A 13,874-nucleotide genomic window follows, 5' to 3' on the forward strand; every position below is an offset into this window, starting at 1 on the left:
CAGGTATCTAAAACCTGACATTACAGTTTGTTTTGGCTACATTAATCTCACAAAAATTTACTAAGCTGGTGAAGACCAGAGCTGAAAGCTTTGAATACAAATATATAAATAGTTAAAAATAAATGTAGCAGATCAACTCATGTGTACTCTCAATAGATAAACTTCTGAAGTCAATGAGGGCTCCCTATGTGTAGACTTTGTATTTTCTGAGTTTAGATATACATATTGGCTAGATCAGTGTTTCCCAACCTTCTCTCATGATGAGAATCACCTGGTGGAGTTGTTAAAACACAGATTCCTGAATCCCAACTAAGAAGTGCTAAACTAGAATTTTTGGGAACATATAGGTAAAATTGTATACTTAACTAGTGCTCTAAGACAGATTTTATATACAGAGCACTAAGTTAGGTATGCAATTTTACCTATATGTTCTCAAAAATTCTAGTTTAGCACTTCTTAGTTGGGATTCAGGAATCTGTGTTTTAACAACTCCACCAGGTGATTCTCATCATGAGAGAAGGTTGGGAAACACTGGGCTAGATCACTTAAGCAAAATGTTAGGCCTTGTTACTAGCCTATTTTATTCAAGAATAAGAAAGATGCTTACTTACAGCCAGTTAGTTTTTATTTTTCCTATACTGGTTTTTCTTAGATAATTAAGTAACTTATTTTTAAATAGCATGTATATATTCAAACATAGCAGTTTAAATAGTAACACACCTTTAAACTTTGTCAGTTCTATAACATAAAAATTAAGGCATTAAGCTTTTAGAAAATCTATTTCTTTTTAATATATCTTAAAATTTAAAAAAAAAATTGCCACTATATATAGAACAGGAAAAAGTCTAATGATAATTTTGCACTTACATTGCCACATTTTTTCTAATGGCATATTCATCCAAATCGTCATCAGAGCTGCTATCAGTTGCATCAGAATCCAGACCCTCTTCAACATGAGTCAACAGCCCTGTAGCAGACAGTGCAAATCTTTGGATTTCTGCAGCTGTACACCGTGCAAAGCCATTTTTTGTATCATTCCATAATTTATTCTCGGCATTCAATAAGTTGATATCTGGCTTAATTTCAGTGCATTTAGAAAAACTGTTATCCAAAACTGTAGTAGGTTCATGAAAATTCTTCATTTTGGGGAGTTGATGTTTCATAGAAAACTTCATTTGCTGACCATAGTGCTTAACAACATGCTTTGCCAGGAGCATCTGCAAATGTTTCTGAGTTCTTCTAGCCTGACTGAGTAGGATTTTCTGTTTGCTTATACAATTAAGTAAACGAGCATTCACTTCCTCTTCTTTTTCAGAAGCTGAGGAACTAGCAGGCCCAATTTTCTTCTGAGCACAGTGCAATAGACTCTTCTTAATCTCAGCGTCAGTAACTTTATCCAAAAGTGCATTTTTCTGGTACCATTTACAGTTTTGTAGTTGTACTTTATCTACATTAGTGTCTTTGGTTATATTTGAATCCAAAGTAATTTTTACATCTGTCATGCACTTGCTTGTGTTATCTGACAGAGGTTCCTTTTTGACGAACTCTTCAGAATGAGAATGACAAATTTTACTGAGCTGAATGTTGCTGCCATTACACAGTATATTTTTCAGCTTATTGCAGTTGGGTTCCCCTAATTTCTTTTGTTTATAATTCTTATTGCATTTATTTAATGTAGAATTAGAACCCATTAAAAGAACAGTCTGAAAATGTTTTGAAGACTGAGGGGAGCCAAAATGTTTTAAATTCACAAAACTAGTGTTAAGAGTAGGTTCAGGAGTTGGAAATCCCAGCATCTGAGAGAAAGTGTCTCCCGTTAGCTTTTCATCCACAGTTCTCGGGCCGTCCATGCACAGCATCTTGTCAGACTCCATGGTGCTTGGCAAAGATGAAAAGCACAGACCCTTTGTTGCTGCCTCCCTCAGAGCTGGGGTCATGGCGAATCCTGCAGACAATTACTGGAAACCTAAAGCAAAGCAAAAATAAGTAATCAGATATCCAGAAAAGAGTTTTATGCTTATATGCCTTCCCAGGGCAACATTTTTAATGCTTCTGATTAAAACATGAACTAAATCAAACTCCTTTTTTCCCCCCAACGCCTAATACTATCTCTGCTCTTTCCTAGCTCAAAAGGAATTCAACTAGCAATAAACTATTCTTCACTCTGACTATGGGCCTACACCCAAAACTCCAATTAAAGTTTCACACTACCTAGCACAATAAGTGTTAGACAAATATTTGTGAATGTAATACAGTTGACCCTTGAACAACTCAGGGGTTAGGGGCTTCAACCTCCCACACAGTCAAAAATCAGCATATTTGACTCCCCCAAAGTGATAACATAGTTGATTGACTAATATTTTGTACTATGTTATATGCATTCTTACAATAAAGTAGAAAAAGAATGGTATTAAGAAAATAAGAGAAACAGATTTACTGTACCCATGCAGTTCATTCACACTTTGTTCAAAGCCCAACTGTACTTCTCAAGATTCCATTTTTAAACAATGTTTAGAGAGTCAAAAAATTCCAACCTGGAATCTGGGAATCATACTTTAAAATGTAATTCAATCCCATACTTTCAGCCAAAAGAAAGAATGAATTATCTTTTTAAAATATAGTAAAATGATCAAAACCTCCATTTCTCATTTAAATTTTATAATCTAAACAGTATTAACTAACCAAAATATACTAGAAATGTAAGATGTGAGCTGAACTACAAATAAAAAAGTATATAATTTAATAGCTGTTAAAAATGTGATAACGAAAACTCGGCTAATGTGTAATGCACAAAATTTTTTCCTGAAAAAGCATCTGCATTAGCTTTTTTCCCCCTTATCAGTATAAAGCTGTTAATCCTGCATGGAAAATAGGGAACTGTTCCAGATGACTAAATATTTATCTCATAATTAAACAAACGTCATTGTATTTTTTTCAAAAGAAGAAATATAAAACCATATATTGTGAAATATGGAAAAGTTAATTCGGTACCATTAAAAATTATGAAGACTGAAGAGTTAGTGAAAAAATTTTAATCATTAACAATTTAAATTTTTGAAGATACTTTGGAACTGTGATACTCCCTAATTTTGTTTCAAAGCACATGACAGTAAACAGTCACTTAAATGGCCACTCTAATATATATGTTACGTCCCCATATAATGTGCTAGTTGTAACTCTATATCTTTAATTCCTATTTAAAAATTGAAAACCAAAAGCTAATTCCTTGTAAATACTAGCAAGAATAGTCAAAAGAAGAAAGAGACAAAAACTTCTATGCAATTACAAAAACACATATAGGGTTAAAAGCAAGCCATAGACTAGGAATAAATATCTACAACATATATACTAGACAAAGAATTAGTATCCAAAATATATAAGGAACTCTTATAAATGGGCAATGAATAGAACAGTCAGGCATTTCATAGATGACAATATCCAAATAGTCATTAAACATATACTCAAGCTCACCAGTAATGAAGGAAATATCTACAATAAAAGTGTAATATGCTAATTAGACCAGACAGCCAGATGTCCTTCCAGATGAAGCTGTGGTGGCGGGGGCTGAGGCAGAGGCGGTCAGGGGTGATCAGGTAGGCAGACGAGCAGTTAGGGGCGATCAGGCAGGCAGGCGAGTGGTTAGGGACGATCAGGCAGGCATGTAGAATGGTTAGGGGTAACCAGCCAGGCAGGCAGGCAAGTGGTTAGGGGCGATGAAGCAGGTAGGCATAGTGGTTAGGGGAGATCAGGCAAGCAGGTGAGCAGTTAGGAGCCAGTGGTCTCAGATCGTGAGAGGGATGTCCGACTGCCAGTTTAGGCCTGTTCCCCCAGGGTGCAGGCCAGGCTGAGGGACTACCCCTCTAGGATTTAGTAATTAGTAGTACTAACAAATATTTCAATTATTATTTTTTAAAATAAATGTTACAAATACAGCAATATATAAAAAGGATGATATGTCACAACCTATTATGGCTTATTCTATAAATGCAAGACTAGCTCAACGTTACAAATTTAAAAAATTAAATCATAGAAATTCATCATATTAAAAAACTAAAGAAAAAAACATGATCTCAATAAAGAAAAAACATTTGCAAAATCCAAAATCTACTCATGATTAGCAAAAAAAGAAATTAGCAAATTAGGGACAAAAGGGATATTGCTTAACCTGACAAAAAAGCAACTACGCAAAAGCCTAAATGTAACTACATAATTAAATGAAAGGCTGAACACTTTTGCCCTAAGATTAAGTATGAGGCAAGATGTCTTTTTCACCCCTCTTATTCGTCATCATACTGGAAGTCTTAGCCAGTGGAATAGGAGTAGAAAAGAGAAGTAAAAGGCATACCATACTGATTGGAAAGTAAAAATAAAAACTGTTTCTATTCACAGATGATGGCATAATTTTGTACACAGAACATCCCAAGGAATATACAAAAAAAAGCTCCTAGATACAATGAGTTTACTAATGTAAGGTCAAGATACAAAGTAGCAGGTAGCAGATGTAAGGTCAAGATACAAAAGTCATTTATATTTTTATATACTAGAAACAAAAACCTAGAATTACCTAGAATTTTTTTAAAAAAAATATTAATTCCAAAACCTTGAAATATTTAAATATCTAACAAAATATGTGCATGATCTATATACTAGAAAATCAAAATAAAAAAATAAAGGAATCTTATTAATAAAAGCCTAATATGCAAATCGACTGAACGGCGGAACACTGATGGAACGACTGGTCGCTATGACAGGCACCGACCACCAGAAGGAAGACGCCTAACACAGGAGCTGCCGCAGCCTGCAAGCCCCTGGCCAGCCATGGCAGGTGCCAACGGGGGCTCCCACAAGAGCCCCACAGGTCGCCCTGCAGAGGGAGGCAACCAGTGACGGTGGCAGGGCTGGCTGGTGGGCCATGGTAGCAGGAGGCAGGGCCGGCAAGAAAGCAGCACCAGGCTGGCCAAAGTGGGTGCCAGCAGGGGGCCCCCATTCGCCCCACTGGTCACCCCACAGGTTGGCCCTGATCGCAGCCAGGCTTAGGGGCCCTATCTATGCAAGAATTTTGTGCATCAGGCCCCTAGTATCTAAATAAATGGAGTGATAGACTGTGTTCATGGGTTAGATTATTAAATGTTATCACAATGTTTATTCTTCTTAAAAGATCTACAGATTCATCACAATCCCACCAATCAAAATATTGACAGGATTTACTGCTGATATCAACATGTTAAAAAATATGTATGAAAAGGCAAAATTACGAGTATAGCCAAAACAATAAAAACATAGCTGAAGAACCCATATTACATATCTACTTGCAGTGGTCAACATAGTGAGGCACTGGTAGAAGAATGAACATATAAATCAATGAGAAAAATAGAGCACTCCAAAGAAGACCACACACACACACATACACACATACACACACACACACACACACACACACGGCCAATTGATTTCTGACAAAGTTGTAATGGCAATTCAATGTAGAAAGACTAGTTTTTTTAACAAATGGTTCTGGAACAATAGGACATTCAAATGCAATTAAAACAAAAAAGAAAACTGAGCCTTAAACCTATGACTCATAACATATAAAAATGGTTACATCTACCAGGATAGATCATAGACTTAACTATAAAACTTACAAACATAAAATTTCTGGAAGAAAACCTTTGCGGTATTGGGTTAGGCAAAGTTTTTTTTTTAGATATAACACCAAAAATGTTATTCCTAAAAGAAAAAGAAAAAATTGACATGTTTGACTTCCTCAATATTAAATAAATACTAAATAAGTACTTAAATTAATTTTAAAATATTTAACATAACAATTGAGAGTGCAACTTCTTGAAGTCATTGAGTTTACCATTAATGGTTTTGACCATTACACATGTTCATATTGTAATTATTTTCAATCATGTATTATTTCATTTTATGCACTATGGACAACTGGTTAGAACCAGAATCCATAAGAATACTAATTTGAGAACATAAAACAATAAATAATAATTCTGCAAACCCACTTTAAGATGATCTCTATTAATTCCATAATGTGTTTCACATCATCACAATCACTTTATAGCTCTTAAAGATGTCTCCAGTATTTCAGAAGCCAATTTAAAAATTAACATAGGGGAAATATCTAGCTATAAGTAAAGCCATCTGGTTTTCACTTGGGTATAAAATATATCCATACCATAACATGTTATTTAAAGAGAAGTGCTTATGAATGGCAGCTGAAAGCCTATTTCATATTTTAAAAATATAACAAAATAAAAATTTTCAAAAATTATGGAAATAAGCCAGTTGACATTTTAAAGCAGGAAACGAAGAAGTAGCCAACACTAGATTTCAACTTTCATTTAACATATAGTCCATCTAAAACCTCACATTTAGTAGTTCAGTTAATGCATATTTATTGAACAATGTGTAACAGACACTATCATAGGTAATAAGAAAAATGACGGTGAATATGAAAAATAAGGTTTCTATTCTCATAGACCTTACAATTTAGAAAATGGTAATTTGGATAAATATTAAAATATGAACATAGCAAGTAAATAAGGGTTTCATAGTGTCTTTATGAAAATTGAACAAAGTAGAGTGATAGAACATGACTACATTAGGATAGGAATCCTACCTAATAAGAGCAATATGCAAATTAACCATCATTCTGCTACACCACAAGCCACACCCACCAGCCAATCAGAGCAAGTATGCAAATAAACCCAACCAAGATGGCTACCAGAAGGGAGGCTTGGGTTTCCCTGGCAACAGAAGAGGCCAAGCTTTCCACACACTCTGAGGGGCCCAGGCCTCCACTCAAGGACACAAAGTTTCAATTACAGAAATGGTGGCAGCAATGGATGGAACAGGAGGCTTGGCTCTGCTCCAGGCTACAAAGTATCAATTGTATAAGGTAAATTCTAGACACCAGGGTCTCCACTTGGGTCAGCAGGGGGTGTGGATGGCCTGCAAACCACCACAGGCCCCTCCCTTAGACCGCCCCATGCCCCAAGGGAACCCCCACCCTGCTCCGGGACACCCTTCAGGACAAACCAGCTACCCCCACCGATGCACCAGGCCTCTATCCTATCTAATAAAAGAGTAATATGCAGATTGACCATCACTCCAACATATAACATCAAGATAGCTGCCCCTATGTGGTCAAAGATTCTGCCCCCATATGGACACAAGATGGCCACAAGATGGCCAGCAGAGGAGGGCAGTTGTGAGGGACCAGGCCTGCAAGGGAGGGCAGATGAGAGGGACCAGGCCTGCAAGGGAGGGCAGTTGGAGGTGATCAACCCTGCAAGGGAGGGCAGTTAGGGGTGACCAGGCCGGCAGAGGAGGGAAACTGGGGGAAAAGAGGCTGAAAGGGGAGCTGTTAGACACCAATCAGGCTGGCATGGGAGTGGTTAGGGGGTGATCAAGCTGGCAGGCAGAAGCGGTTAGGGGCAACCAGCAAGGCAGGCAGACGAGCAGTTGGGAGCTAGCAGTCCTGGATTGTGAGAGGGATGTCCAACTGCCTGTTGGGATCGGGCCTAAACAGGCAGTTGGACATCCCTCGAGGGGTCCCAGATTAGAGAGGGTGCAGGCTGGCTGGGCTGAGGAATCCCCCTGCCCCTGTGCACCAATTTCACGCACTGGGCCTCTAGTTAATTTATACTTGTAGATGAAAGAAGGCTTTCTGTGTTGGTGACATCTGTCTGCCCTGAGACCTGAAATGTCAATAAGCAGCTAAACAAGATTTAGGGCTGAGAGACTTCCAAGGAATAAAGACAACTAATAGCTTTCAGGCAGGAATAAACTTGATGTGTCTGTGGAACAAATGACAAATTGCCTAAGAGCCGAAGAGATAAATAGAAAATAAGATCAAGTAGATATATAGGATCCAAACCACAGAGATTGTATGTAAATTATAGGATGAAGAAGTAACATGATCTGATTTACATTTTTATTTAAAAATTAAATCCTGTGACTGTTCTGTAGATTAAAAAAAAAAATTGTATTGGAGAAAAAAATGCAAACAGCTTACAAGAATGACGGTAGGGATACTAGTTAGGGAGCTATTAAAGTAAGGAAAGGAAAGATAAATGCCAAAAGAAACAGCATATGCCACTCCATAAATGATACAATGTATTATAATGCATAAAATTAATTATTATATTAATTAATGACATACTTACAACAAATAGTTCATTAAACATTTTTACTAAAAAATATCTCATATGTTTTCCACTAGAATGAAAGCTGAAGGAAGGCAGGATTTGAATGTTTTCATTCACTGCTATTATATATCATAGAACAGTGGTCGGCAAACTCATTAGTCATCAGAGCCAAATATCAACAGTACAACAATTGCCATTTCTTTTGAGAGCCAAATTTTTAAACTTAAGCTTCTTCTAACGCCTCTTCTTCAAAATAGACTCGCCCAGGCTGAAAACCAACTTCTGTGCATGGGCCACGAAGTTTCAATTGCACTGTACGTGCACGCCGGCATGTGGTATTTTGTGGAAGAGCCACACTCAAGGGGCCAAAGGGTCGTATCATATGTGGCTCCCGAGCCACTGTTTGCTGACCACTGTCTAGTATATTGTTTGGTAAATAGCAGGCCCTTAATAAGTATTTCTTCAACAAATACCATCCAAAACAATAAAATTATTTAAAAATTTCAAGGAAGGAGATTCATGAAATACTTATTGTGAAAGAAATCTTAAGGCTAGGAAGCATTAGCATAAAACTTTGCTGTCCAATAAAAATACCATGTGAGTTACATTTTTAACTTTATATTTCCTACTAGACATATTTAAAAGTAAAAAGAAACATATTTCATTGAACCCATTTGATACAAAATATTACTTCAACATGTAATCAATATAAAAAATTTTGGGGAAGGTATCTTACGTTCTATATGTGTGCTACATCTTCAAAATCCAATGTTTATTTTACATTTAGCAAAAACCCAATTTGGATAAGTCACATTTTATGTGGTCAATTGTCACATGTTGTTTAAGTACTATTGTACGGATAGTACACAATATAAACTACATGACATGCATACATCTTGCCAATTAAACAGGAATCAACCATTAACTAAAAAATTTCCATGCCCCAAATTCCTAGCCAAACATGTTGTTTAGTATTTGCCGACACCTATAATACTTTAGGTTATACAGAAAGAATATTGAAAATGTACATCCTCAAAAAGCTAAGAAGCATATGGACTATTCAGTTTCTAACTATACACAAGATTGTGTATGTGGGAAAGTATTTGGATCTTAGTTAAACCTAAAAATTTTCTTTCTAGCTGGTAAAATACTGTACTCTATTCAAGGTGCCACTATCATCTTTGATAATTATTTATTTCATATACACCCAATATACTCAGACAAAATAGGTCTCTTCTCTAACAGAGGTTAGTATAATGCTATGAGACTTCAAAGAATCGGGATGGGATAAAACTGAGAAAAATAATTACATTTCTTTAACCACAACATATAGAAACTTAAATGATAAATTATCAGAATTTAAGAAGCAAAACCACCAGAAACTATATCAGTACCTTTTCAAAGAAAGCAACTAGATAATTTTGATTATCTGTCAAGAGGCAATAGTTCTAGATAATCCAAAAATCAGTTATAGTTCCTGGACATTATTTTGCTATTATATTTTTACAATAGAATTTTCAACTTACTTTCCAGTTTAAATAAAAATAAATACTACTAATTCCTCAGCACATCTGCTACCCAGAAATTTTGGGGGTGGCAAGAAAAACAAAAAGAAACTACATAGAATCAAAACTTCTCTTTCTTTTAGGTTATATTAAGTTTCATTGTTATAAATAACAGCAAATTAATTTAGTAAAAAAAGTTAAGTCTACAATTCAAATTCCAATTTTTGTCTACAATTTAATCCAAAGAACATATATTGTTAATTAAGAAAGACATCGGTTGTTCTGATAGTGTTACTACAAATAAAAAGCCTTCCTCTGGTGTCTCTAAAATGTTTCCTTAAGTAACCATCTATATTTTTAGGATTTATAAATCATATATATTTATGAATTTAGCATTAAATGCACTCTCCTTGGACATTAGATATGGTAAATATGTCAGCCCACAAAAGATTTATGTGCATAGTGAGATAATTATGATGTCAATAATTAGAATTGACCCTGACATTTAGTAATCAGGTCTATACAAATTAATACATAGGTCACATACCAAATACTTTTTGACATACCATACTTTCTAAAGAAAATCAAGTTTGCCAATATAGTTTACAGAGTTGAAACTGACAATCTAGATTAAGAACACCCTTCCTCCTAAAAAGGAACACTAAAAAGTAAAGACCAAATCTGATTTTCCTCCCCCTAAAATACTGCTTCAGATTTGACTAGATTTATACTCTAGAATGGGCACTTACATTCCACATAGTCCATGGAAAATATCCTATCCAAGTCTAGCCCTGCACATTAATTTACTCTTTCCGTTGGAGTCTAGATAATCCCAATTCTCTTGCATGCAGAGCAGAAACACAAACTAGGAATAAAGCACCACAGAAAGGCTGACTTGTCTGTAAGTTATAGGACAGTGAAAAGTCTACCAATGGCAATCAGAGATGGGAGAACACTGAAGTAGGAATGAATTTTAAATTATTTACACACTTAAAACTTAAATGTGTCTCAGAGAGCTGATCCATTATTAACAGTTAAGGAAAGTAAGAAAAAAATTATTTTAGCAAAGTATGAGCAGCTCTTTTAAACGTTACTGAAATACACAGGGATTCAATTTCTAATTTGTAACTCATAAAGGAAAAATCTAATTAAAACAATAAAAGCAATGACAAAGAGTTCACACTAGTATGATTTCATTCCTCTAAAACATAGGAATTGATGGAAGGTATAAATTCGAGATACAGTGTTTTGTTTTCAAGATTTATGCCCCACATGGGCATTCTCAATTTACAGCAAAAAACAATGCAGTAATTGGCGTGACCAGGGTACAGTTACCCCAGTACTTTGTACTCAACAGATTTATAGCAAAAACTTCCCCTCTGAAAACTATGCCTAAAAAGGAATTCTCTTTGAAGACTTAACGGATTTAATTAAAGATAAAGCCACTTGGGTGGTCACATAACACATCAAAGAGATCACACTTCAAGCAGAATTATTACTATTCAGTTATAAGTGCATGACTCATAAGAATATAAATAGCCTTCTTTCCCCCCTGTGTACATCAGCTTGGATCCAGAAATTTATATTTAGAACACACTATCACATTTGCTCAGTCTATAGAATTTGGCTCCAATTTTACTTCATGTGGTTAAGCACTGATTAATGACCAAGTAAAACATTTTAAAAATTACTTTTAAAAACATGCTTAGGAATCCTTGGTCGTATAGTACTAGAAACATACAATAAATAAAAAGTTCATTAAAAATATTAGCAAGCCTTAATATTAAATGAAGGCATTTCCTCCCAATTCTGCAATACTTGAGAATTTTGATATCCATGGTGTTTCTAAAAACCTACAAATACTATCAAGTATTAAAAACTTCCCTATGAATTGTCTTCAGATTTTCATTATAGACTGTCTACAGGCAAATACGATATTACCATTTTTATTAACGTTAGTGGTAGTTTATTTATCCCACATGATGGGGGAAGCAGTGGAATCTCTCCTCAGGACATTTACGAGGGAAAAACCCACAAGTCTTTTGGAAACGGCACTGCTACCTTCTTTGCCTTCCCAAACGAAATAGACTGAAAGTAAGATTTTACTGATAACTGTGTCATTCACTACAGTCCTATAACACAGTAAAAATTTTAAGAAGTATAAGATGATATGCTTTAAAGTCACTGATAAGCAGCCTAATCAATAAACAATCCCAATTCTAAACCTGAAACAACTTTCTCCTCCTTTCAACTACCATCTAATTACATGTAGATAAATGTAAAAAAAAAAAAAAAAAAAAAAAAAGAAAAGAAAGAAATTAACTGAGTAAGTGAAAAACATGATAAAAGTTTTACATGGTAAAGGCAGTAAAAGATGTTATAGGCAATGATTGGTGGGTTATCAAGAACAATAAAATAATGAAACAAAGGAACTTCAGGCAGTAGGCTTAAAAAAAAAAAAAAAAGACTACAAGTGAAAGGATGATTAAGGTGAAATTTGTAAGTAAATTCCATACAAGCCAGATGAATGAATAAAGGAAATGAAAGTCTACGTTATCATGATAAATGGTATTAAAAGTGGATGGAGCCCTTAGATAATGCCGCAGTTAGACAATGGAAAGTCTCTGGACCGCTGAGTAGATAACTGTGATAAAATCTGTGTCCCCACATGCACACTACACACACACACACACACACACACACACACACACACACAGGAATGAGTACTGTACTCAAAAGTAATGAATCAGTGAAACAATAGGTAGTATACTGCCAACAATTTACTTGTAAATTGAGTAAGATCAAAAGGGGGGAGAGGGGGACAATTTCTTGAGCTTCAATTGGCAAATATTTATTAAACACCCATTATGTGATTCGCAGCATGTCAATTACTACTATATATCCTCTCCCTCAAGCAGCTTACAATAACACAGGAAAGGAGATACATCACAGACACCAAGTGATAAAAAACTAATGCAAATTAAAGCAAGGTTTCCGTTCTAATGCTAACACCAGATTAGGATCAGAGCTGTTGTGTGAGGCCTGCTCATGCTGTGCCTGAGTAGGAACCAACACAACGTTCACATTCTGGAAGGACATTCGGTGATGTTACAAGAGCCTAAACACATATGTGCACATACACACACACAGCCTCTGACCCAGTAATCCTTCTTTTACAAATGCATGGGGAACTGTTTCTCCCCCCCAAAAAAGAAATTTATGTAAAGGCTATTCTGTTAGTGAAATTTACACTAGCAAAACATTGGAAGCATCCCAAACATCGTCCAATAAAAAAAAATTAATGATAGTTACTTGACTTAATTAATATGAATCTGCCAAAAATAATTTTTACCAAGACTAATGACATGGGAATGTTTATGAGGTAAGTTAGATGAAAATGCCGCATGCTTCCACTTTTTTTTTTAGGGAAAAAAATACGCAAAAATGCATACGAAAATATTTAAAGAGCACAAATTACTTGTAGTTTTATTTGCACTCGTCCAGATTTTCCAAAGTACTTTGTCATAAATTTAACAAAAGAAGTAATTGTTATGTGAAATGGCACCACACCCCCAAAAAGTAAAAACAATAATAAAAATCAATGTGAACCGCTCCATGGGCTGGGAAGGTGCGCAGTGACCATCTGGATGAAAACCGGGAGGAACGGGCGCGCTGAGCTGAGCTGAGAGCGAGCAGGGCACACGGAGGAGAACCGATCAGTCACGGCAGCCGGGAGCCGGTCAGGCCCCCGCTCCTGCGTGACTCACGGTTCACACCGCCTCCGCGGGCCGGCTTTGCACAAACAAGAAGGAATCTGACTTAGGCTGCAAGTCCCTCCTGCGTGGCAACCCCTCTCTGCGGCGCCGGGAAGGTTATAATTATTCACTTTTGCCAACACACACCAGGCATCTGAGGTCCGGGCCACCCCTGCCGGCAGGTCAGAGCGGGAAGCGCCTCCCGGAGGCCGGGGAGCCCGGGGGAGGCGCTGCCGGCACCGCACTCCGGGGCCCGGGGGCGCTGTTCCCCCGCCACACACAGACACACTCACTCACACACAGACACAGACACACACACACACTGACACACACACACACACTCACACAGACACAGACACACTCACACACACTCACAGACAGACACACTCACTCACACACACTCACACACACAGACACACTCACTCACACACACACAGACACACTCACACACA

At 36.5% G+C, this 13,874-nt stretch overlaps 1 protein-coding gene across 3 annotated transcripts in view; it reads right to left on the reverse strand.

The window, feature by feature from the left end:
• KANSL1L (KAT8 regulatory NSL complex subunit 1 like) overlaps positions 1-13,874 on the reverse strand; it is an 82,598-nt gene that overhangs the window by 64,984 nt on the left and 3,740 nt on the right. For all 3 annotated transcript variants that reach the window (XR_014795839.1, XM_084893340.1, XM_084893341.1), the window contains exon 2: positions 868-1,966. Coding sequence is in view for 2 of the 3 variants with exons in the window: in XM_084893340.1 (XP_084749466.1) it covers positions 868-1,937 (1,070 nt within the window). In the remaining variant the exon portion in view is untranslated. The remainder of the gene's footprint in view (positions 1-867; positions 1,967-13,874) is intronic.

Source organism: Pipistrellus hanaki, assembly GCF_964339955.1.
Source record: "Pipistrellus hanaki genome assembly, chromosome: 8".
NCBI lineage: Eukaryota > Metazoa > Chordata > Mammalia > Chiroptera > Vespertilionidae > Pipistrellus > Pipistrellus hanaki.